The following is a 26,646-nucleotide window of genomic DNA, read 5'->3' as shown; positions in this document are numbered from 1 at the left end:
GGTTTTTATCTTAATCTGCTGTTCAGGATTTTGCACATTGATATTTTAGGTTTGGTTTGTCTGTTGTGATCAACTGATTCAGTATTATTTTTAATATTTTTATTTTATTTAATATTTTAATATTATTTTTAATATTTTTATTATCCACTTTATTCTGAAATTCTTATAGGAAAATATGCTATTGGAAATTCTTTAGCTCCTGACACTTTATTTCCCTATGTTGGAGCAATTGCTGATATACTATACTTTGTATCACATACTTGTACGTATATGTACATGTATATATATGTACTTTATATCACGTACTTGTACGTATATGTATATATATGTACTTTATATCCTACCCCTACCCTTGCTGTGGCCTTCTGTGGAGCATGACATTTCATAGTGGCATCCAGTGACAGCCAGGGTCACTTTTGTAACTGTCCTTCAAAGTGTTGTTTCCTTTTACTTCCCTTTTTCTGTGTGGCCATTGCTCAGAAAATTTTCCTGCGTGTATGTATGGCACATCTGAAGTATCCGAAGTTTAGTGTTTATTGTGGATGGCATAAATGGCCATAACCTCTGGGGAAAGACGGGCTACATTCTAATCTGTTCTGCTCTTTGGTAGCCATGGGATACCTGAACATTTCAGATTTGCTGTGGGCTTCAGTTTCTTCATCTGAAAAAGGAGGATAATAAGAGCACCTACTTTCTAGGTTTGTTAGAGGGTTAAATGAAATGACATTTGCAAATACTTAGACCAATTCCTGGCACCTAGGAAGGTTTTAATAAAAAGTAGCTCTTCCGTCTTGTCTAAAAACAAAATTGGTCTCAAAGATGTTATTGGCTTTATTTGGTGATTCATGGATTGGGCGACATCTCATCCAGCAGATAGAAAGGAACTCCAAAGAGCAGTACAAAATGAAAGACTTTTATAGGCAGAAGGAGGTGGGAAAAGTTTACTGGCGCAGAGTGGATTGTTTGAGGCAAGGTCACCTTCCTTTAGGGGACTGCAGGGATCTATTAGGCGTGTAGTGCTGACCAGGGTATTTCCAGATCAACTGGGTTAAGAGTCCACTCCTAGAAGAGGTCGAAACTAATTAAGCTAGGTATTATGTTTTGGTTTGGTGACATGGGCTTAGCAACAAGTGACTCCATCTGGGGCCTGTTGTCTTTTTTTTTCTTTCTTTCTTTTCTTTCTTTTTTTTTTTTTTTTTTTTTAACATTTACCCCCTTTGATCAGACTCAGCTTGACTGCGAGATGTGATCAAAATTTAAGGCACTAGCCCCACTCCCAGCTAACACTGTCAAGTCCTCAGTTTTTGCTCGATCCTTTGTGCAGTAATCACAGGTCATGACATTTTTGCTGAATCTCTGTGGTGTTGATAGGTCACGACTTCAGGTTTGCCTTTCTTTTTAGATCGATCGTTGTCTTTGTTCCTTTTCTGACGTTTCATTGTTAGGGAGGTCATTCCCTTGGTGGTTAGCGGCTACAAACATGCATTTAAAGCCCTTGAGAGAACACAGAGCACCAGGGTGACCGCTGTGATTAGTTTAAGCAGGATGACTCCCCACATCTGCAGTGGAGCCATGGTCCCTAAGACCCAAATCAACCAAAATCAAATAAGCCCCAAGATGATCCTGTTGAGGGAGTCACTGCCTTAAGCCAGGTGGTTCATTTGCTAACCTCATGTAGCTGAGTTCAGCTTCCCCTGAAGGTCATCCAGTTGCAGCAAGTGGAATTGGCCACAGCACACACACCTCCTCATTCAGCTAAAAGAGGATCGAGGGCTACCCTATTATCAAGAGCAACCTTGGCCACAGAGTCTGAGGATTTGGGGTTTTTTTTTTGTTTTTAATTTTTTAATGTTTGTTTATTTTTGAGAGAGAGAGAGAGAGAGAGAGAGAGAGAGAGAGGCTGAGAGTGGGGAAGGGCAGAGAAAGAGGGAAATACAGAATCTGAAGCAGGCTTTAGGCTCTGAGCTATCAGCACAGAGCCTGATGCGGAGCTCAAACTCATGAACCTCGAGATCGTGACCTGAGCCGAAGTCAGATGCTTAACCGACTGAGCCACCCAGGCACCCCACAGAGTCTGAGGATTTTTGCTGGGCACCTGTCACTTTTGCAGCAGATTCTGTAATACTTTCAGGAGTTAAGGAGAAATTCCTGATCACAGCCTCATGTGTACACATTCCTGACTAGGAAGGTAGAGACCTGCCAAAGGAAGTGAATCCTAAATCATGAAGGCCTCCTGCTAGGTCCTTTCTAACTTGGCAGCATATATTCAGGGGACTTGACCTGTGAACTGTCTTAGTTTGTTTGTGAACAGTTAGGGTCACAGTTGGATAACCTGAGAGTCATTGCCTGGTTTTGCACCAACTGTCTAGGCATTCACAGGCTTAAGGAGAATAATAACCACAGATTTAAAAAAATCCTTCTGGGGCACAGGCCACTTCTACTAAGGCGGCACCGTAAATGGATTCACTGGCAGGGATTGTCGCAGTTCAGTTCAAGCCAGCAGTCAGTTAGGTTTTCAGTGCACTCGGGAAGTAAATCTCCTTGCCTGAAATAAAGGTGTTCCAAATTCCTTGCAAAGATGGGTACTGCTGTTGGGGTATTTTCATGATTGGGGGCAGATATGATTGAGATAATCATAAGAATGTGGAAATGCAAATGTGTTGATTTGCGTAGGTATTTGTGTCTAACTGGGAAGTCTAGTTGTTACTGTAGAAAGGTAAAATCAAGGCACTGGATATTCTGGCTGTAAAAGTCAGACTCTGACTTCTAAGGGAGGTTGATTATAGTTCATGGTGATACGGGGGATAGAAGAAAAGCTGGTCACAGAGAGAGAGGAGCAGGGGATCTCTAGCATCATGGACAGGTCAGAGTTTTTGATGACAAAATCCATCAGGCTAAAAGGTTGCCCAGCCCTTAGCAAAGGCCAGGGACATACAGATAACGGTGCTACTTTCCTGTTCAATGCCAAAGGAAAGGAAAAAGAAAGAAGGAAAAGAAGAGAAGGAAAAGAAAGGGGGGGGGGGTTCATGTTTAGTTGAAGTATGAAGTCTTGATCTGGCATCTTGGGTAGAAGTAGTATACAGTTATGTCAGCTCCTTTTCTTCATTGGTTTGATTCAGAAGTCTCCAGAATTTTTACAGGATGGAGTCTTCTCTCGCTGTGACATGTGTGCCCAGGATTTAGTGCTTTCTGTTTTCACAGCAATGTCAATAGTCAGGAGCCTTGGTAAGGTCCCTTCCAACAGGGTTGGAGAGTTGTCTTCCTCCGATGACATTTCCAGAACACTCAGTCACCATGCTCCAGACTATGACCAACAGGATTTTTTGAACTGGGATCCAGGAAGGCTTTTTAAACCTATTGATGATAGGCTTTAGCATAAGACATTAGAGACTTACAGTAGATGGTTATATTAGGATGAGTTAACCAAGGACTCAGCAGAAAACTGTATACCAGTACATACTGGTCTGCTGCTGACTGTCTCATGTGATACAAGTTTATGTTTCCCAAAGCTGGTACTGTGAGCAGTCAGCAGGACCAAAGGCAGTACCTTAAGCCAAGGGAGTTCAGCAGTTTTAGCAAGTTTAGAAATTTTAAGTTTGAGGATCCCATTAGTTTTGTCAACCCTGCCTGATTGGTAAAGGTGATAGGGACAGTGATAAAATTCAAAGAAGTTTGCAAGGTTTCTTTTAAGGCTAGTATGATCTGCCCAGTGAAGTGGGTGCCTTAATCACTGGAGACCGTGGAATGTATACCCCAAGTGGGGAACATGTTTTCTAGCAGTTTCTTTGTAACTGCGAGGGCATCAGCCTTACAGCAAGGGGATGGCTCCATCTAGGAAACCTAGAACATACTGGTACAAAAACAAGAATATATTGGTAATCCCTACTAAATGGTAGTTGGATGAAGTCCAGCTGCAGGTGCTCAAAGTGTCCAGAGGGAGGAGGTTTGAGGTGTCTGGGAATAAAAATAGTTTTTCCAGGATTTTGGACCTGGTAGATAAGGCATTGATGGTAAACTATTCTCACAACTTTATAGAAGTCTCCCCACCAATATCAGTTCATAATTAGAGTCATCTTGGTTGACCATGGTGGGTGAAAGAATGCAAAAACTGAAAAATGGGTTATGCCAGGGAATAAAGAAGACTAAGTAGCCATCTTGGTTTTCCTATCACCCCAACTGTTCATTGAATTTACAACCCATTGTTTGCTCGTGTTAATTTCTCTGATTCAAAAGCAGACTCTTGCCATGTTATAGAACATTAGAATGGCAAAAATCTGGCAATAAGGGGTCATTTTTTTACAGAAGCAAAAGGGACCTCATCCACATGTGCCCCAGCTGTTATAGATTCTGTTGTTTGCCTTTCCATGAAAGTCTGCTAGGGCATTTCTCTGATACCAGGTTCAGGTTTTTAGCATGGGCCTCAATTTTGATGACAGAAATTTGAGAAGGTAAGAGAATAGCAGTAATAAAGATTTTTATTTGTTGTCCATGTTTGACTGTGGTCCCAGTGGACATAAGAAGACAACTTTGTTTCCCTAACATCCCAAATCATGGACAACACCAAAGGCATAGCGGCTGTCAGTATGCATCTTAACAGTTTGTCTTTTGATAAATGGTGTGCTCGGGTGAGGGCACAGAGCTCTGTTTGTTGGACTGATTTAGCTTGTTGGAGATTTCTCCTCTCATGTAGTTTGTATTGGGTAGTGGCGTAGCCAGCCTGGAAGTTCCCTTTTTTTTTTTTTTTTTTTTTTTTTACAGGATGACCCATCAACAAACATTAGATCAGGATTAGTCAAAGAGTAGGTCATAAATCAGGATGTGTCACAAAATGGAGTGTTACTGCCTCACAGTTGTCAGGCTCACCCTCGTGAGGTAGGGGTAGTAACATGGCAGGATTAAGAACATTGTGACATTTAAGATGCAGGTTGGGTAGCAAAATCAGAAGGATCTCACAGGAAGTTAGTCTGCTTGTGGAGAAATATTGAGTCAATTCAGAATTAAGACTTTGGGGGCTTCTTACAACTTAAAAGATTTTGGAGCTATTTACAAACTCCATAGGTTGTGTAATTTGTAAATAAATGTCATTACCTAGGGTTAAATCTATGGAGGCTTCTGCTAATTTTGCAGCTGTAGCTTTTTTTTTTTTAATTTTTTATGTGTTTTTTTTTTTTAATTTTGAGAGACCGAGTACGAGTGGGGGAGGGGCAAAGAGAGAGGGAGACAGAATCTGAAGCAGGCTCCAGGCTCTGAGCTGTCAGCACAGAGCCCGACATGGGGCTTGAACTCACGGACTGCAAGATCACGACCTGAGCTGAAGTCGGTCAGTGAGCCACCCAGGCACCCCACTTTTTTTTTTAAGTTTATTTCGAGACAGAGCACAAGTGGGGGAGGGGCAGAGACAGAGGGAGAGAGAGAACCCCAAGTAGGCTCCGCACTGCCAGCACAGAGTCCAATGCAGGGGCTCGATCTCACGAACCACAAAATCATGATCTGAGCTGATACCAAGAGTCGGACGCTCAACTGACTGAGCCACCCAGACACCCCTGCAGCTTTAAGACAGTTGGCGTGGGCACAGGTAACTGAATCAAGTTGGATGCTCTGGGAAGCAGTAGGTCTGTGTTCACTGCCATGTTCTTGAGTGATTATTCCCAGGGCTTGGTTATCTCTTTCAAGCACAAATAGGGTAAAGGTTTTGAACAGTTAGGTAGCCCTGGGGCATGCAGCTCTTGCCCAGCTTCTCTTAGTCTTATTAAAGCCTACTTGTGTTTATTTGTCCAAGGAAGGATTCAAGGACTGAAATTTCAGTAAGTTCATAGACTAAGGAAGGCACTTGAAAATTAGGAGCCAGAGTCTGCAGTAGCCGGCTAGGCCTAGGAATCCATGCAAGTGGCGCTTAGTTGTGGGCCTAGGACATTGTTGGATTAGCTTAATTCTGTTTTGGAGATAGCTGGGTTCCGTTAGCACCTAGATTATGGCCTAGGTAATGAACAGTATCTAGAGATAATTGGAATTTTTCCTTTGAGTTTTATGTCCTTTTTTGACTGTTGCAGCAAATAAATGGAATCTTTGAAGAACACCTATTTGGTAACTGAGCATAGAAAGAGGTCATCTACATACTATAGAAAGCTCAGTTTCCTAGAGGACTACGGGGGGACTTAAACCTTGGTGGAGCACTTGGGAGAAATAAGAAGGGGCCTCAGTGAACCCATGAGACATGACCGTCCAGCTACACTATTGATTATTCCAAATCAAGGCAAACAGGTTGGCTGTTGGGGTCTCCAGTGGTGCTGAAGAAGGCTTGAACATAGGTCCATTGCAGTAAACCATCTGGAGTCCGGTAGAACTTGTGACAAAAGGTTGTTCAGGTTCGGAGTAACTGGGAAATGGGGAATGACTGTCTTATTAATAGCTCTCAAGTCCTGGACAATTTGACATCCTTGCCCATCAGGTTTCCAGTCTGGCAGTTGCGGGGGCTGGTCCAAGGAATGATTAGTCCCAGAGTGATTAGGTCTGTTGCTATGAGGTCTTGCATGGCCTCAGGCTTTTGTGGATATTGAGCCAGTTTGGGAAGAGGTTCAGTTCTGTCTATCTGAATTTTTATCAGCTCTATACTTTGTTCTTTCAATGTCAGTGTTAGAAGTAGCCCACAGATCTTCAGGAACCTTAGATAAATCAGGGATATTTTACTGGAGTTATTTCTCTTCTACATGAAGGTCAAATTGTAAGGGACCTAAAAGATCAGTTCAGGTTGGTCAGGAAATTCTAAGATGAGGTCCCCATTGGAGGCAAAAAGTATTAGCCCTTTCAGTTTAGAAAGGAGATCTCTACCTAACAGGTTGAGTGGTGCTGTGTCACATAGCCAAAAAACAAACAAAAACCAAACAAACAAAAATCAGAAAAAGCTTTTACAGTCAAAGGTCCCAGAGTCATCTGTACTGCAGGTTGATGTAGAAACTCTGAATTTCATTAGATACCCTCACTACAGAAACTTCTTTTTCACAACTTTTTTTTGTTCTATGAGAGCAGGGTTTAAGATAGAGAATGATGCTCCTGTATCTACCAGAATCTGGCAAGGTTTTCCATTGATTTTACTTTTAGTTTCCCCTTGGCTGTTTAAGGGGATTAGTGGTAGCACTTTACCAGAGGATATCTCAGAGTCCTGTCAACTCTGGGAGAGGCCATTTGGGGGCAGATAGGGAGGCATTTGAGTTGATGATGAAGGATTTGCATGAGGCTTTTCCCCCCAATGTCCTAGTAGATTAAAAATGAGACATTGACCCCTGGTCCATTGTTTTGAAGATGGACTCCTAAGAGGGTGCAATGGAGGAGGCAGGCCCAGGTATTAGCTTGTAGCTTTTGTAACTGTAAGGCTAATAACTCCTTGGACTTTTGATTTTGGTCTTGTTTCAAAGTCCTCACGAGTTAGAGACATGAGTTCAGTCCGATCAGTGGCTGCCCATCCTATTTATGTCTTTTTATCAATCCACTACTCACAGAAGATAATCCATTAACAAATATGGCAGCTAGAGCAGGTTGGGTGGCTTCATTTATTGTGTGCAACCTGGAATGCCGTAGGAAGAGAGCTTGCGATGGGTCTTAGAGTCTGTCACATTCATCTTGTTTTGCATGTTTGAATCATAGACCAGTGGATGCAGGCAGCGAAGCCTCCAGGAATGGCTTTTAAAAAGACTGGACGCTATTTTGCTTTTTTTTTTTTTTTTTTTTTTTTTTTTTTCTGGTCCATAATGGGACAGTGGTGGAGATCTCAAATATCTTCCTTGGGGTGTGCTGTTCTCACATCCATTTGGGGGCTTCATCTGGTCCCACCAGCATGTGCCCAAGCTGATAAAGATCTGGTGGCCTGGTGTCATAGGCCCTGATAAGGACTCCAAATTCTTCAGAAAACTTTTGGGATTCCTCCTTGAGTTTAGAAAATTCTTTAACTAGGGGCCTTAGTCCGATTTGGTTTTTGATCAAGGCGTGAAAGATGCCTCAGGAGGATCTCCTGCAGCCTTGAGCGGTTTTATTTTAAAAGGTAATTGTATAAGAGTCTCTTCAGAGTGGAAAGGTAGTTCAGATAGAGAGTTAGTAGAACATGAGTCCTGAGGTAAAGGAGGGTAGAGGGGAGCAGTAGGAGTCATATCAGTCTGTCTTTTGTTGTAGAGGCCTCTATGTCTTTAATTTTTCTGTCTTTAATTTTTCATAGCCTTTTGCTATGAATTTTTCAACGAAGCTATTTTGGCATCTCGAAACCTTTTGGAAGCTTCTCCATACCAATTAAAATAGGTATCCCATTCTGTTTGTTCGATGTGGAAACTGCTCCTCAAGTACACTTCTTAAGTGAACAGTCTTGTCTAATTGGACCGTTCCCCTATAATGGCCAATTCTAGGTTTTCTTTAGTCAGAGTTGCCATTTTTGAAGCTATCACTTCCCGGACTATAGCTCTTAGACCTAAAATAAGCAGGTGTGCTGGGACACGGCACACTCAGCTCTTTTTAATTTAAGAATCTCATTTCTTTAGCCAAGCAGTTGAGTCTCCTGGAGCCAAACTAATACTCAGAGGGATATGCCACTGTATGGGGTGGGGTTTTACAGCATACATCACTGCGCCGAAATTTTCTTGAGGTTTACAGGTTGACCCGGTGTCAATCTAACCCCATTCCATGACTTACCAGTCCTAACACAGGAGTCCTAGAGTTGGTGTTGAGCGCCCTAACAGCTATTAAGTACAGATCCATGCCCACCTAGTTTGTGACCTTTTGGCTTCCAAGATTCCCACTGGCAATAGCCTTTTACCCACACAAAACAAGCCAGACAAGCATGTGCACATTAACACACCAGCAGTAGCCAAAGAGGTGTGATGGCAGACTGGCCAAACAAAAAAAGAAGAAGGGGCATTAGTTGCACTCCACGCGCCATGACCAACCTGGAACTGTGGACAGAGCCAGCAGACTCCAACCGGAGACTGGACTAAATAAGGGCTAGGACTGGGGCTCGGGGTAGAACCATCTGCCAGATCAAGCCGACCTGCTAAGGACTGGATTGGAAAGCCAGTTAGATCAGGAGCTTGATACAAAGAGAGCAAAACCCAGAACCAGGGGAAACTTACCTATGGTCCTCAGAAACAACAAGAAAGAGAACTCGGAGGGTTCTCAGATACCACACCTGTGTTTCTCATCATCTCCAGAGGTGTCAGAAGTTTCCTTCAGATCCTACCACCACCAAATAAAATCTGTTAAAAAACCAAATTCAATGAGTAAATTCTTAAGATCTTACTGGCTTTATTCAGTGATTCATGAGTTGGATCCCATCCAGCAGATAGAACTCCAAAGAGCTGTACAAAATGAAAGACTTTTAGTCAGAAAGGGCAGGACAAGGAAGTTCCTAGCAAAGTATGGAAGTATGGATTATTTCAGGCCAGATCATCTTTCTTTGGGGGATGGCAGGGGTTTCTCAGACAGATCACCTCACTGGTGCTGAGCAGGTAATTCTAGATTGACTGGTTTAAGAGTCCACTCCTTGGAGAGGTTGAAACTAATTAGGTTAGGTATTAAGTCTTGGTTTGGTGATGTGGCCTTAGCATAAGTGACTCCATTTTGGGGCTGTCTTTTTTACAATGTTAACTAAGAATACTGACAAGACAAACATGAAATGTTCAAATATGAGTAGGCTTCTGCTAATTTTTCCACCACTGTTCAAAACACTTATAAGCTACAGTAGAATATTTGGCAGTGTATCATCTAAAAGAGGTAACAAAGCAGTGGGCTCAAATTTTAGAAATTCTGAATTGTTCATGAATTAACTGTTAACTTTTCATGATTGTAGAAATCATATGCTGAGGAAGCAGTGCCTTGGCTCACACACCATGTGTTAGGAAGTGGAAAGAGTAGAGTGTGAGCAGCATGGCCCTCCTCCAGCCTCATTTGTTTTTCCCGTGTTTTCAAAGCCATTGGGAATAGTGATATTTGCCTTTAAACAGTAAGGTAAAGATTGCTAAAGAGGTCTACAGCACAGGGGTGCCTGGGTGGCTCGGTCAGTTGAGCGACAGACTTCAGCTCAGGTCATGATCTCGCGGTTTGTGAGTTCGAGCCCCACGTCGGGCCCTGTGCTGGCAGCTCGGAGCCTGGAGCCTGCTTCAGATTCTGTGTCTCCCTCTCTCTCTGCCCCTCCCCCACTCATGCTCTGACTCTCTCTATCTCAGAAATAAATAAACATTAAAAAAAAAAAGAGGTCTATAGCATTATTTGCTCTATATTCTTACCATAATATTGCATGCTTTTTATTCTTGGACTTAATGTTCAAGAAATTAAAACAGAACAAGTTGTTAACACAGCAAAACTATGACAATTGAGGACTTTGAGCCTTGCTCACAAGCATTTGATTTTCTCTTCGTTTTGTAAAGGTACCATTCTAAAGCCACATTTTAGCCACAAAAATAGCTTAGTGACATTTCTGTTCTCTTCCCTTCTGCATTTAAAAGTATTTTCCAAAAAAGGATGTGAAAACCAAATGTCAGCCATTTAGTACATTTTTCTGCATAAATTTTATCTTTAGTGAGACCTGACTTTTTAAAAAGGAAAGTAATAAAGCCAAATAATGCGTCTGTGTTTGTGGGGGAAGGAGTGGAGAGAAAGCTTTGGTGTCTAAAAAGCTACTAACACACTTCACAGCTTCAGCCAATAGAAGAGTAAAATCCATCATGTGGCTATTCAGACAATTTGTGACTTGTTCTGTCTGGTTATGAGGCAGAAGAGGAAACTAATAATAAATCTTTCTATATATTTCACCTTTCCGGCTTGAGCATTAAGTACTATTCTGCCCTCCTTTGTGCTGAATCTCATATGCTGTCTAAAGACTGCTTTGTAGAGGTGGTTTGAATAAATAGACCTTTATAAGACTGTCATCATTTTTCCATAAAACTGTAGCGGAATAAAAAGTCTCCCGCATAAAGCAGAGAGAAAAGCTGAATATAAATGTTAATGTGTTTATTAAAATCCTCATAACTTTTGGCAAACTTTGATTGAAGGCTTGTAGGAATTAGGGTCTGCTCTGGAGGATTTTATAGAGACAACTGTAAACCCAAAAGTCATAATTGAATTTATGAGCATGTGCTGGATTTAAAATTATAATCCTTGTATATAAGAGGTAAATATGATCTTTATTAGAATCACAGTTGGCTTTTTTGTGCCATTGGTGTATCTTAAATGTTTATACTCTGACTTAATTTCTGGGCATAAATCACAATTCAGTTCATTCAGCTGATTTTTACGGAGTCCCGACCGCACCAGGCACTGTTCTAAGCTGGTGGGTTCCTTAGCGAACAACACAAATGTTTCGCCCTCCTGGTGTTTACATTCCAATGGGAGGACATAGACCAAAAAAACATATTCAGTATGAATTAGAAATATAAAGTCAACTGTACAGTTCTCGAGGGTGATAAATTCTGTGAAAGAAAGTAAATGCAGTGCAGATTGAGGGAATCAGGAGTTTGCGATTTCGAATCAGATCGTGGTAGCCTTGTTGGAAAGGTTGCATTTTTGAACAGACTCTGAAGTAAGAAAGCTACCCATGCCCTCTTCTGCTTAGCTGAGGAAGACTCAAGGATGGGTTTATTTTGACCTTTTAATTTTATTGACTCGTCATACCCCTGAGATAGAGATGAGATGAGCACTCAGGCAGTCTGTCAAAGTCTGATATAAATAGCCACTTGGGAAAAAATGATGCTCTTAAAAAAAAATGATGCTTTCAGCAAGCTTCCCACTTTTTCTTTTTCTTTTTCTTTTTCTTTTCTTTTCTTTTCTTTTCTTTTCTTTTTTCTTTTTTTCTTTCTTTTTCTTTCTTTCTTTTTTCTTTCTTTCTTTCTTTCTTTCTTTCTTTCTTTCTTTCTTTCTTTCTTTCTTTCTTTCTTTCTTTCTTTCTTTCTTTCTTTCTTTCTTTCTTTCTTTCTTTCTTTCTTTCTTTCTTTCTTTCTTTCTTTCTGACAGCATACAAATTGATGCTTCATTAGTAGGATTTTTCTTCCATTATAAATGAACTCAACAGAGAAAAGAAAACCTGAACCTCTGGCAGGGCTTGTTATGAACTGCTAAGTTGCTATATTTTCTATATAGTTTGATTGCAAGGGAACTTTACATTTAGTTTTATAAACAGATTTGTCACTCTCCAGTACAAAATCCAGCCACCCACTGATGTGATCATTATAAGATTGCGAGTCAAATATAATAGCATGGTTGTTTTTATTTTATGCCTCGAGCAACAAAACTCGTAGTGCTACAGTAAGGTAAGTAGACTTTTTAATGTGTCTGATCTGAGGGGTACCTAGAGATTCCATTTGATTTGAGTGTGTTTTTTCGGGTAACAAAAACCGTTGGGATATTTATTGCAGACTCTAGCAATTTTGATATTTTTCTCTGAACAAGTCCGGCCAATACTATAAAAGTGTCCAGGGGGAAATGTGGAAGATTGTTCACATTAAGTGGTGCAGGTACACTGGAGGTAAACCCATAGCAAAAGCTGCATCCGTGCAAGGGGCTTTCATACAATATGCCATTTTTGTGTCATACTAATAATGTCAAGATCATTAGCAAAAGTGAAGAGAACTTGATCAGAGCAACAGATTTCTCTCCAATATGTAATTTAATACTGAACAGAAGTCCAAATAAGAATAGATTTTTTATTTTTTAATTTTTTTAAGTTTATTTATTTATTTTGAGAGAGTATGTGAGCATGGGAGGGGCAGAAAGAGAGGGAGAGAGAGAGAATCCCAAGCAGGCTCCACGCTGCCAGCACAGAGCTCGACACGGGGCTCAAACTCATGAACTCTGAGATCATGACCTGAGCTGAAACCAACAGTCAGACACTTAACCAATTGAGCAACCCATGTGCCCTAAGAATGGATTTTTTAAATGTGCTATGACTGTTACATGAATATAAGGTATGTTAAAACTAATTTAGCCAATCTCATCTATCTGTATCTCTTTCTCAGAAGTTTCTTTCCTAACAGATTAGTAACACTGTGATCTTGAGCACAATTATCCTTTCATGTGTAAGGTACTGCTCATCAAGATTCACATTATTAAATTCATTTTGATGTTCATCAGCCTTTAGAAGAACTACAACCAAAATTCTATGCTGGACATTTACAAAAGTCCACTTACTACTTAAGTGTCTTTTTAAAAACATGACATTTCATGGATTTCAATTAAATAATTTTCACAATAGTAATACGTTATTGTTCTAGTAGATATTCCTTAGGATCTGCACTAACATAGAAATGAGGACAATACCACAGAGTGTCCGTAGTTTTTTGTTTTTGTTTTTTAGTATAGAACACCACACCCATATTTTAGAGCATTCTTTCAGTGTACCTACAGTTTCAAAGTGCTGCTGTAGGCCCTGGTTTTATTTCCTCAATGCTTTCTCCACTCATTTAGCCTTTTTGATTTGTTTTTAATTAGAAAGAGCATGAGCAGGGGAAGGGCAGAAAGAGAGAGAATATTTCAAGCAGGCTCCATGGTCAGCACAGATCCCAACGTGGGGCCTGATCCCACAACTCTGGGAGTCATGACCTAAGCCAAAATTGAGTCAGACACTCAACCAACTGAGCCACCCAAGTGCCCAGCCTTTTTTGATTTTTAATTGTGTATGTCTGTTTCAGATTCAGAAAGGAGGTCTTTTTGGGGGGCCATGTTTATAGAATGAAAAAGTGCTGTCCATCAACTATGAATTAATTTTAAAAGTAGTGTTAGCTACCGTTCTAATAAATAGCATCTTTCTTGTTTTCCATACATAAAGATTTGTTACAAACCATGAACCTTACACACATCCATAGAATAAAAAGAAGAAAATCTGAAAATAGAACGATGGAAACATTCAACCTCTTATAATTACATGGCTAATGGGTCAATAATGTCAACACACATAGAGGTCATTTGGGGCAAAGGTGTTGTATATATGTCTAAATTCTCCTGCATAAACACAGGCTGAGAATTTGCGTGTAGATTTTTAAAGATCTTCTTTTTAAGATAAAAATAAAGGCATTCTTGCATTTACTTTAACATGAATGTTTCCTTACGTGTAGCGTTTTAAGCAGCAACTTTACTAGCATCATTATTGACACCCTAAATGGGCTGTATTTCTTTGGCTGAAATGAATGACCCTTTATATAAAATCACACACAACACATTTGCCTACTTTCAGGAAGGAGTTACCAATTAAATGTATGAAAGTAATTAAAAACAATGTGCCTTCCTAATTATTTCAATTTTCCAGTTGACACAGTTTTTACAAGAACATCAACTAATGGGAATCAGTGGCTTTATTCTTTCTTTCCTGAATTTGCCGAGTTGATTTTGTAAATTCCTGTGGAATTAAAATGAAATGAAACAGATACTTATTTACATGTTTTGGTTTGAATAGAAACATTCTTCTGCGTTCTTTCCAAGCTAGTGGCCCATCAATTTTAGTTCACTACCTGAATTCCAAATTAATGAACTCCAAGATGATTTTTTAGACTGTTTTTGGGGTTTTACTTACTACTTCCCTATCATCGCTGTATTTCCTTAGTCCTGGATCTAGAATGCTAACGCACATGCCCTGTGTACGTCACCCAGGCCTAGCACATCCACTGCCGTCATTAAGCTTAATATAGACTTTTCAGAGGTTCTGCACAGAGTGAGTTTGGAGATCAAATCTGACTTCCACTTTTTGTAGCCAGGGTCTCTGTGGAATACAGTATTCCTGAGAGTCAGATAGTCAGGATAGTCCTCACTATCCAAGGTGTGGGGCAGCTGAGAATAGGGTCAGAGACTCTGAAGCTATGGATCACAGCCATAATCAGACAGTGGATCACTGGCTATTTGGGTTTGTATTTTATTGGCATTCTTTTGATAAGATGATAGGCAGGATGGAAAGAATGAAGACTTTTTGAGTCCAACGGACGACAGGCTTTTTTGTTTGTTTGTTTATTCATTTTTGAGAGATAGAGACAGAGCATGAGTGGGGAAGGGGCAGAGAGAGGGAGACACAGAATCCGAAGCAGGCTCCAGGCTCTGAGCTGTCAGCACAGAGCCAGATGCGGGGCTTGAACTCATGAGCTGGAAGATCATGACCCGAGCCGAAGTCAGACGCTCAACCGACTGAGCCACCCAGGCGCCCCGGGACAGGCTTTTAAATACCATTTGAAGAGCACTCCAGCTGTGTGTGACCTTAGGAAAATTCCTTAACCTCTCGTTGTCCATTTTCTTGTCTGTAAGGTGAAGATAATAATACCTTTCTCCCAGGGAGCTTTTGAGAATTAGTAATGGTGTATGTTAACCATGTAGCACATGCCTGCTACATAGAAAAACCTTGATATGTCACATCATAATTACTATGTTTCCAAAGCCTGTTGTCTGTATTTAAATACGTGCTGTTTAGATTATCTTTAAGCATTAACAAGCACAACTGAAACAAACTATAGGATAACCAATTTGTGTATGTACGTATAACTGTATTTCACCAAGTGTGTTAAAAATTTTTGTATCAAAGGAGCAGTGAATCTGTCCCACTGCAGAATGAACCTAACACAATTTGCATCCCTAAAGCAGCCTACAGTATAAGCAGCTATTGCATCCTAAATACAAAGCAGCCACTGAAAATGCTGTGAACTTACGGCTAGGGGTGTGGATCTAGGTGGTGATCTTAAGGTTAAGAGCTAATAAGAGAAATTCCAGAGCTTCACCAATGTGGATAGCAGAGGTGATCCAAGAGCCTGTCAGGGAGAATGCTGTTTGGAGGCCCTGGGAGCAGTTTTGTTGTCAGAATGATGGAAACTGTATCCCTACTTTAGCCTTTTTTGTAAGGAAACTCCCACCTTGGAAGGTGATGACCTCAAATCTAGGGAACATGTTTCAAATAAGATACCTGCCGCTGCACACTCCATGAGTGGAGTGATACTCCATGTCGCTGTGAAGAGATTGTATAAGGGGTAAAACTGAATATAGGCACAATGTAAGGGCATTGTATTAGAGGCAGCATACTTTTGCCCACTAAATCAGACACATCTAGTTTTTTCCTCCAGAGTTAAAATAAATCATTGTGGGTTTTGGCAAGGGTGATAGAAGAGGACAAAAAAAGCTAGACTCTCACTCAGCAAAGTATCTTACACTCTGGGAAGCACTCCAGAGCTGAGACCTGCTGAAAAAAACGTAAATTCTTATCACCCTTTTAGCCCTGGGTGTGGAGTCGGGGGTGGGCAGGGCAGGCCAGGATGTGTATTTAAATTTTAGTGTTTTATTCGCTTCTGTCTTTTTCTTTGCGCATATATAACTGAGTTGGCTTCGTCTGTACAGGGAACACAGCTCCATTTGTAATACCCCTTGTTCTTCTTTTTTTGTTTTCTAGTAAAGAGTAAGTTTTAGCACTTTAAATATTGTTGGTACCTTCAGAGTGGGTAAAATACATACACCCCAAATGGTGCCCAGCATACCGCAGTCAGTAATGCTATCCCTGTCCTCCTCTCCCTCGGAGATCTCATTTCTTCTCACAGTCCCAGGTTCTCTCTTGTCGTGCCTGTGGTCACAAGGACACCCTCGCTCTGACCTCTCTGTTACACCACAGTCAGTCCTCGTCTGATAGTGATAAGGTAGATCGATTTCCTTTCCTGAAACTCACAGGTCCAGAGCTGAAGTCATCACCTTCCCCTCTGCTTCTCTTTATTTTTAGATCCAAAGAGCCAAGTTCAAATGTGATCTTCACCAACCAACTCCCCTTAGGGACCACGAGCATGTTACCTCACCATCATATCGAAGCGTTCTGGGAACAGATGCTTTTACCTTTAGCTCCCGTTCCTGTGGTTCATTCAGCAAATAGTCATACCTCCAGGACAGCATAATTACTGAGTAGAATTTAAATGAATACAGCAAACTAATGAGTGCCTACAGTTTGCTAGCTGATGAACAAGTAGATGACGCCCCTGTTTTCACAGAGCTCACGGTCTGTTAGAGGATCAAGACAGCTAAAAGACAGAGTACTGGGTGATTAGTCTCTTGAATTTCAAGTACAGAGAACACACGAACTTGGTACCGAACCCAAATTTAGAGTGTTAGGGAGGATTTCCCTAAAGTGTATCTAAGCTGAAACAACAAGCAAGAATTAGCACATGAAGAGGACAGGAGTGTCCTTGCAAAAGCAAGCAGCATGCCATGAGGATCCAACAACACAAAAGAGAACCTGCCATATTTCCGGAAGCAGGGGGACCTCATGTAGCTGGAGTGTGCATAGGAAGGAGTATCAAGAATGAAAATGAGGGGTCCCTGGGTGGCGCAGTCGGTTGAGCATCCGACTTTGGCTGAAGTCATGATCTCACAGTTCAAGGGATTGAGCCCCATGTCTGGCTCTGTGCTGACAGCTTAGAGCCTGGAGCCTGCTTTGGATTCTGTGTTTCCCTGTCTGTCTCCCTGCCCCTCCTCTGCTCAGCTCATGCTTTGTCTCTCTCAAAAGTAAATAAACGGGTGCCTGGGTGGCTCAGTCGGTTAAGCCTCTGACTTCGGCTCAGGTCGTGATCTCACAGTTCCTTGAGTTCGAGCCCCATGTTGGGCTCTGTGCTGAGAGCTCAGAGCCTGGAGTCTGCTTCAGATTCTTTGTCTCCCCCTCTCTCTACCCCTCCCCTGCTCATTCTCTCTGTCTCTGTCTCTAAAAAAATAAACATTAAAATATAAATAACCATTAAAAAATAAACATTAAAAAATGAATGAAAATTAGAAATAGAAATATAGCTCACAACATGCAGTCTATATATAAACTTGTCAAGGGGGCGCCTGGGTGGCTCAGTCGGTTGAGCGTCCGACTTCGGCTCAGGTCATGATCTCATGGTTCGTGAGTTTGAGCCCCACATCGGGCTCTGTGCTGACAGTGCAAAGCCTGGAGCCTGCTTCAGATGGTCTCCCTCTCTCTCTGCCCCTAACCCACTCGCATTCTGTCTCTGTCTCTCTCAAAAATAAATAAACATTAAAAAAAAAGTAAACTTGTCAAGGAATTGATATTTGATTCTGTATGCACTGGAGGGAGAGTGAGAGATGTGGGTGACATATGACAGGAGCCTAAGCCAGGGTGGCAGAGACAGGACCAAGCAGTTAGGGGAAGGTTGTTGTTGTTTTAAGGTAGGAGAGAAGTTACTAGTTTTAAGTGTTGATGGAGCCACAAGAGGTGAAGATTCAGAAAGAGCAGGTGTAGGAGTGTGTGACTGTTCAGAGGGTGATGGGTCTAGATGGATTTAGACATATACGTTTATAGAAAGGGCTTCAAAGACATATCCACTTGTTGGCTTCTGTGTTCCCAGAGTAGATGAGGTCTTCCAGTGAGCTTAAGGTGATGAGGGTGTCACTAGAAGTTGCATTCGCTCCACAGATTTTTATTGAGATTTTAATTGCTTTTGGGGAAAGGCAAGTGACCTAATATGATTCCTGCTCTCATGGAATCTGTCTGGTGGGATAGACAGGCCATGAAGCAATGTATTACCCAGTTGTTGAATTATGACTTTTGAGTAGTAGGAAGGTATACAGGACGTTCTGAAGAGTTAAAAATGACAAACATGGTCGAAAGGGTCAGGACAGACTTGCAGACTTGCTTGAGAAAGATCTGTTTGAGCCAAGCTCTGACATATCAGAACTCCCTGGGACTCCAGATGAAGGAGGGGGGTTGAGCAGATGCTTTGAGACAGAAGGAGGAGGTGGGGACCAGGTCAATGTGGAGTCTTGTAACCCATGTGAAGGTTTTAATCTTTTTCAGAAGAGCCACTGGAAACTACATTTCTAAGAATGTTAAGGGAGAGACAGGATCAGAATAGCTCCTTGGAAGGACCTCTGGCTGCTGGTGACGGTGGGTTAGAGTGGCTGATGAGCAGGGGTGGGGCAGCCGAGGAGGCTGGTCCAGAAGGAGGTGAACGTGGTGGTACCCTGGACTAGTGTGACAGCAGTGGAAATTCAGATTGTGGCTCTGAAGGCTAGTTGGGAGGTAAATTGACAGCCTTTGGCGATTATTTGATGATAGGGAGCATATGGGAGAGCAGGAGGCTCCCACGTGTGACCACAGAGAACGGAGGATTGCAGTGACCATTGTGGGGATGTAAGAAATACGGTGGGTAGGAGAACACAGAATAATGGAAGTCTTAGTTTGTGTGTGGAGAGCAGGAGTGGACAGCATGACTGCTCCAGGACGGTGTGGGTTTTCAGTACTCGTTGCCTAAGTGTGGATGTGTGGAGGGGCCACTGGTTTGGTCTGAGACTGGAGGTCTCCTTGGGAAGTGCGATAGAAGGACAGTGTATAAGAGATTTGATAGAAGGACAGTGTATAATAGAAGACACGAGGCCCATGGAAGTGAAGCCATGAAGGGCTGCTGGATAAAAAGGAAAGAAATGTAATTAGAGGTCCCCATGACCGTAGGTGTGGCAGGATAACCGAGGGAGAGATCCCAAGGGATCCGAGATCGGAGTCCTATTGGAAAAGTGTGAATTTAGTATTTCAGTAGTGAAATATAGTGAAGAAGAGTGAAGAGTGATGGCAGAGTCGAGGTCTTTCCAGTAAAGGGTCGAAGTGGAATAGAGAAGAAGATCGCTCTAGACGCGGAGTCAGGGATGTTAGATGCTGGTCTTTTGACAGGGGTTCATGTGGATGCCAAGGTTACCCAAGGAGCTGGCAGGAACTGAGGCACAGCAAATGACAAGGGCCAGAGGCTGACGTCCCAGAGTAAGGGTCCTCGATAGGGGCAGCACTGCACTGGAGAGCATGTAGCCATTTACTCCTTTTTAAAGTCAGAATGGCCAGGGGGCCAGGAACGTAGACGTGACATTTCCACAGAACTCGGGTCTGACCTGCGTCCCACGTGCCTCTCTCCAATGTTATAGTAGACATTCAGGCACTGAATAGATCAGAACATATGGTCGAGTTTCAAGAGGTCTGCCTTCTGAGACAGTGAAGCACTGTCCCATCCCACAGGGAATTACTTTTACACTACACTTATATGTAAAGTGAAGATCATTTGCAAAAGTACCGTTTTCTGCACTTTGATAGTCTTGACAAATTATCTCTAGTTCAATTAAGGCTATTACCCCGTTCCTTACCATATTCCAAAGAGTTTCACCTGTCCTTTCTATCCAGTTTCTTGTCTTTATTCTCCTGTTTTCCTGCACCTTTGGGCTTCCAGTTTCCTGTACTTTCCTGTACAGAATGGTTCCTTACCTTATTACTCTTAAATCCAACGTTATTATTGGTAAGTACAAACATCTGAGTTTAATAGGTTTTCTAGTCATGTCTAAGCATTTACATATTGAAACACAAATTTTTTTTATTGTAAGTACTCTTTTTAAAGGTTATTATTTTGAGAGAGAGAGAGAAAGCACTCACACAAGTGGGGGAGGGGCAGAGAGAGAGAGAGGGAGAGAGAGAATCCCAAGCAGGCTCCGTGCTGTCAGCACAGAGCCCAACTCTGGGCTCAAGCTCACGAACCTTAAGATCACGACCTGAGCCAAAATCAAGAGTCAGATGCTCAAACCACTGAGCCACACAGGTGCCCCAGTTAGTCCATTTGATTAACTTGGAGGGAAGAATTATATGTACCGGTAAGTTACATTAGCTCTGAATTCCATTTCACGGTATAAATGGGATGTTACAGAGTATTTATTATAAAAAGGGAGAGCTGAGTGCCAGGAATTGGGACTTGACAGCAGTTCCTGGAAAGACAGAAGGTGCTGATGAGTGAACACAGGGGGACAGGTCTCCTGATCCAGGCGAGGGCCCTGCAAAGTAGTGGTAGACCAAGGAAGGCACAGCCCCCATGTCTGGCCTCTTCCTCTTCGTTCGCACTTTTCCCTCCACCCAGGATGTGCACAGTGCTCTTCTGTGTCCACCTGTATGTCCTTCATTGTCCGGCATAAAACCTTGTTCTTTTCAAAGCTCAGGAGAGGAAGTGGGTGAGGGAATGAACACGGGTCCCTGGATTGTGTGCCAGGTGCTATACAGAAGTTATTCACTTAATTCCTCCAAAAGGGGAGTAGGATAACTTTCAGTAGCATGAAGTCTAATCAAGGCTCAAAGACTAAGCCTCAGAGATGATGTCCTCTCAGGCCACGGTAATAACCCGCCACAGACTGGGTGGCCCACGAATAACAGGAATTGACTTCTTACGGTTCTGGAGGCTGCGAGTTGGAGATCCAGGGTGCCGGCACTGCGGGGTGAGGGCCCTCTTCTCGGTCACACGCATCTGGCTGCGTCCTCACGTGCTGGAGGGGAGGGAGCTCTGTGGAGTCTCTTTTGTAAGAGCGCTAATCCCTTCCTGGGCTCCACTCTCCTGACCTTAGCACCTCCTAAAATCCTCACCTCTTAACACCTTGGGCTTTAGGAGTCCAACACGTGAAGTTGAAGGGACACACGTATTCACCCAGTATCAGCAGGGGAGGAATAGTGAAAAAGGGAACCTGAGTCGGGTCCGTCTGGGCCCGCAGCCTGTGTTGTGTCCAGCGCAAACACCATCACTGAATGGAGCCTGAGGGCAGACTGCGAGGCACTCGTCGTCGGGGGCTTGTGGCCTTCTAACTTGTGTTCAGATTCCTGTTTGAAACTGCTGTGTGTTTTGCTCCGTCTCTTAATCATTTTGTGTGACTCTCTCAACCTAATTACTTTCTTTGAAGGCAGAAGTCACTTTTATGCTCCACAGTATTTACTATCCGCTCCCTGTCCATTGTGGTGTTTACTATGCCTGCACTGGTGGATTTAAGCATGCGAGGCCAGTGCAAGTTTTCAAATGCTTAAGGACCAACTGAAAACATAGTGTGAAAAGATTATCTCGAGCGACGTAAATGTGGCTGATGGCTTTGCACATTTAAAATGCATCATTAGAGGTGCCTGGGTGGCTCCGTTGGTTAAGGGTCCCGCTCTTAATTTTGGCTCGGGTCACGATCTCGCAGTTGTTGGATCAAGCCCTGAGTTGGGCTCTGTGCGGGACATGGAGCCTGCTTGAGATTCTCCCTGTTCCTCTCTCTTTCTCTCTGCCTCTCCCCTGCTCACGCGAGCACTCTCTCCCAAAAAAATAAATGCGTAAGTATAAAAAAAATAAAGTGCATCATGAGAGTTGTAGCTACCATAAAATTAATGTTCCAAGATGTTATTTTATTAAGCTCTAAAAACATTTCGTATTGAAATGATTGGTGCCTGGAGTGCACACGTCCACTTTCTCAGGCAGGCATATATTTTAGACTCTTCTGGATATCATCTCTTGGTGATCTACTCAAGCTCTGGGGTATGTTTCCTTTAAAACAAATTAGTTCTGATCTTTTTAATGGAAAGGTAGGGGTTTAAATTTTCAAAGTAAAAAAGAAGCAAATGAACTAGTAGCTTTTTCTTATGTACAACTTGACTAGAGATAATCTCTTTATTCGGGATGCAAAGTTGGATACGTGTTCTCAGTCTGTCAGTCACGGACTCATGTTCAGTGATAGACCTGCTTAAACAGTGTTTTCTGTAATCATTTATATTATCCTATTTTTCAGGTCCCGTAGGAGTAGGTTTGAATGAACTGAAACGAAAACTGCTCATCAGTGACACACAACACTACGGTGTGACAGTGCCCCGTAAGTTCCCTGCTCCCCAATGCTGCTAACCGCTGCACTGATGATGACTGGGCACTTAGGTGGCATGGGTGGCACCCAGCATGGTTCTAAGCGGTCAGCATCTGGACTCACAGCAGACCTAGCAAGTATGCAGCGACATTCTCCACATTTTACAGTGGAGGAAACTGAGGCACAGGAGTTCAGGGATTGCCCCAGAGTGCAGACATCATTGGCAGGGTATTTGTTAATTTACAACTTCTTCTCTATTCTTAGTTTTTTTATTTAATATTTCTTTTTAAAGCTTATTTATTTATTCTGAGAGAGAGAGAGAGAAAGGAGGAGAAAAAGGGAGAGAGAGAATCCCAAGCGGGCTCCGTGCTGACAGCACGGAGTCCCACATGGGGCTCGATCTCATGAACCGTGAGATAATGACGTGAGCCGAAACCAAGAATTGGACACTCAAGCAACTGAGCCACCCAGGCACCCCTCTACTCTCAGTTTTTATGGTGAATTTTAATACACATATGACACTATTATTTACAAATTTTCTTCTATGTAAAAGTCTATGCTACTTCCTAAAATAAGTGCTAATATTTTCCAGAGTTTTTCACCAGGTTTAAGATCAGAAGGACCAAACCACAGAGAGCTGAAGGAGGCCTCTTCTAATATAAGCCTTTCTTAATTACTTTTTATATGTAGTAATTGGCAGATCGTGTTAAATGGGCCTTTCATGGCCATATAATCCAAATACGGTAGGCTTCTTTTCAGTATACAGAATTAGACCTATTTTTATAAAAGAGGTTTTCATAGGCTTTCTTACAAGTGAAATGCGATGCTGGAAGCATTTTGATCTCCAGAATAAATGCCATTTGAGTGCTTAATATGTTGATGTTAGAAAGCCTTCTAAAAGACGAAACTGAAATGTTGGCTTTTTCAAGTGGTTTTAGTACTGTTAACAACAAAACAAAACAAAAACAACTGTTTGTATAGTGCCCTTAGCAATGAGCAATGTTCTCTAGTTTGAGAAGAGTTGGGCTTTATTTTAAAATTATAGTTTTCTATTACCTCAAGTTACTCCTTGTTACTGCATTTTTCCAAATTATTGTTTGTAATCGTTTTCAGCCATACGTTATAGGACCGCTGGTTTCCACCAACAGAGATGAAAGTAAAGGAAAATGTGGAAATGTGGAATTAAATTGTGTTTCTCTCTCTCTCTCTCTCTCTCTTTTTTAACTTTAATTATTCACTTCTCTTACAAAGCTGAATTGCAATATACAGGTAATTAGAAAATTTTACAAAACTATTGGCCAGTCTTACAGGTGAGCAGTTACAAAGAACCTAGAGGATGGAAAAACAGATTGCGAAGGGGGAAAAAAACGCATGTATTAATTTGCTACTGTGTATTCATCTCCTTTAACTGTCTGAATTTATTTCAATGTCCCAACAACGGGGCGACGTCTGCATGCCACAGAGGAGGAAAGAGGGAGCAAGGATCCGTTACCTACTCAGAGTTCGACACACAGTAGTTGTACCCGCACTCGAAACCAGGTTTTCTGATTCCAGTCTTCACGGTCTTCCTCCCATATACGATACTACACAGTCTTTTCCAACTACCGATTCTCTTTATTGCAGCACGGTTAATAATAAAAATCCACGTATTTGGAAGATGCTAAATACCAATAAGGCTGTTGATCACACATAGGGCTTTATGATAATTTTGGTGTTACTCAAGGACCTGGGGCAATGTACTTTGGCCTCAATTTATCCAACAATTCAAATTATATCTGCCTCTAAAGTTGTTGCAGAAATTGAGAACATCCAGAAGGTTCTGGGGCTGGAAGTCTCCAAAGAAATCCCCAAAGTAGTAATTTTCCACTCAGATTCACTTTTAAACAGGTGTTAATGTCAGAAGATTCCCATGGAGCAGTGTTTTCCAGACTTGGCTGATAATAAAAACCTCTTGGGCTTCATATGAAAAGATTCCAAGGCCTTTCCAAAGAAATCCTCCTTCAGGAAATCTGACAGAATGCCTGAAAGTCTGTATTTATATATCCCAAGTGACTCATAATACCAGACATGTTTGGAAAATAACAGCCATAGCATCAGCTCGGGATGATTTAATTAATTAAAGAAGAATATATTTTAAGAACAAGTTTGGAATTTCAGATTGTTTTGCTTTGTCAAATATTCTAGGTAGAGTCTTGAGTATTTGGAGAAAAATTATTGCTCTGATTATTCCACCAGTATTCTGTTCGATGTTTAACTCTATAAATCTTTCCCCCCAAATGTACTAAATATCCACCAGAATGGGTAGGTTGAAAAAGATGTAGAGCATTGGAACTCTCACACATTGCTGGTGTTGGTGGGAGTGCAAATTAATTCATCCACTTTGGAAAACTAAGTGATACTATCTACTAGACCTGAGCAAATACATACCCCATGACCTCGCGATTCCACTCCTAGTACACAGCCAACAGAGATGCACACAACGTGCACTCGGATGGTTTTGGAAACATTATTCCTAAGAGCCCCAAACTGGAAAGGACCCAAATGCCCATCAGTGATAGATCGGATAAGGGACATGATGGCATGTTCACACGACAGAAGACTGTAATGCCCAATCTGCTGCTCCGCGCAGCATTGGGAATGAGTCCACCAAACGTGTCCAGTGAAAGGCAGACACAAAAGAGAATATCCAATATAACTCCGTTTGTATAAATACAATAAAAGCAATGCTAACGTGTGCTGTTAGATGTCTTGAGGAGGTGGATCGGAAGGGTGATTGTGCAGTGCTGGAAATCTTCTGTTCCCTGGTGGGTGCTTCTTACCTGGGTATTTTCATTCTGTGGAAATTCGTTAAGCTTACATGTGAACTTTTCTGTCGAGCATACTTCAGGTTTTTCAGTGTTAAAAAGAAATACTTGGTAGTTTAGCTCACTGTGGTTTGCTGAGGTCCATTTTCTGGTCTTGACTGCGCTACAGTTATGGAAGATGAACACTTTCCTTCATTGGAGAAAGTTGAATGATAGTTACACAGAATCTGCTCTGTACTATTTTTGCAACTTATTGTGAATCTGTAATTATTGCAATTAAAAAAATTATTTAAAAGGATGCTAAATGAGGTAAGCACTATCACTCTTGGGCTAAAATGGCAGAACAAATTATACGATCTTTAAAAAATATCTGTGTTGCCACATTAAACATTGAAAGTTGCTTTTAAAGAAAGTGGTGGCCGAGACCTGTTTTCTGCTGTCTTGCTTCTCTGTGGGAAATTTCATTCTCAGTGAGCAGCACCAACACTGTTTTAAGGCTCTAGGTTATCATCAACAAATTTAAATGACTATTAATATAACCAGGCTTTCAAAAGGCTGTCTCAGTAAATTAAAATAAAGCAGTTAACAAAAAGTATTGCAGTAAATGTCAAATTCTTGATGAATTCCCAAGTCTTTACAGTCTGGAATTTTGGGCACTCACAGTCAACCACACCTGTTAATCACTTTGTGGTTTCTCGTGAAGGCATATATCACAGTTATGTGTTTTCATAGGTTTCAAAGGACTCATGTTCTGTAACACTTCTTTGTCTATAGAAAACCTCAGTTGAGATTTCTAATATATATATATGTAAACTAGGGTACCAATTCAAAAAAATTTTTTTTTCTTATCTCATTATGGCAGTTATTTGGGAATTTTGTGGGAAGCAGGGGAAGAAGGTGGAGTTTGTCTCGTATGTGTTTGATGTTTGTCTGACGGTGAACACAGTGAGTACTCTGACAAGTGAGCGATGGTGAGGTGGTGGCCTGCATTATAGTTAATGTGTCCATCTTTCCCTTTGAATTCTCTGCCCTTAAGAACTTCCAGATCCCTTCTGCAGGATTCCTCACCGTTAATGAGTTTGTGAGATTTCCCATGATCCCTCACTGCAATTAGCAATAAAACTCTTCAACAGTAAAATTACATCAGGCTTGGATAATTTGGGGTGATGGTGATAAGCAAACACTTTGTAGGTACATTCACTTTTAACTGTGTTTGGCAGTGTCATAAATGTCTTGTTCACTTGAGGTA

The 26,646-nt window shown here is 41.7% G+C and overlaps 1 protein-coding gene across 3 annotated transcripts in view; it reads left to right on the top strand.

Annotated features, from left to right (window-relative positions):
* MPP7 (MAGUK p55 scaffold protein 7) overlaps nt 1-26,646 on the top strand; it is a 291,409-nt gene that overhangs the window by 247,967 nt on the left and 16,796 nt on the right. For all 3 annotated transcript variants that reach the window (XM_019834123.2, XM_019834129.2, XM_006933337.4), the window contains one exon: nt 22,525-22,605. In XM_019834123.2, coding sequence (XP_019689682.2) covers nt 22,525-22,605 — 81 coding nt within the window. The remainder of the gene's footprint in view (nt 1-22,524; nt 22,606-26,646) is intronic.

This window comes from Felis catus, chromosome B4, assembly GCF_018350175.1.
Source record: "Felis catus isolate Fca126 chromosome B4, F.catus_Fca126_mat1.0, whole genome shotgun sequence".
Lineage (NCBI taxonomy): Eukaryota > Metazoa > Chordata > Mammalia > Carnivora > Felidae > Felis > Felis catus.
Note: the sequence above shows the minus strand (reverse complement) of the source record. Positions and strands in the feature narration are given on the sequence as shown.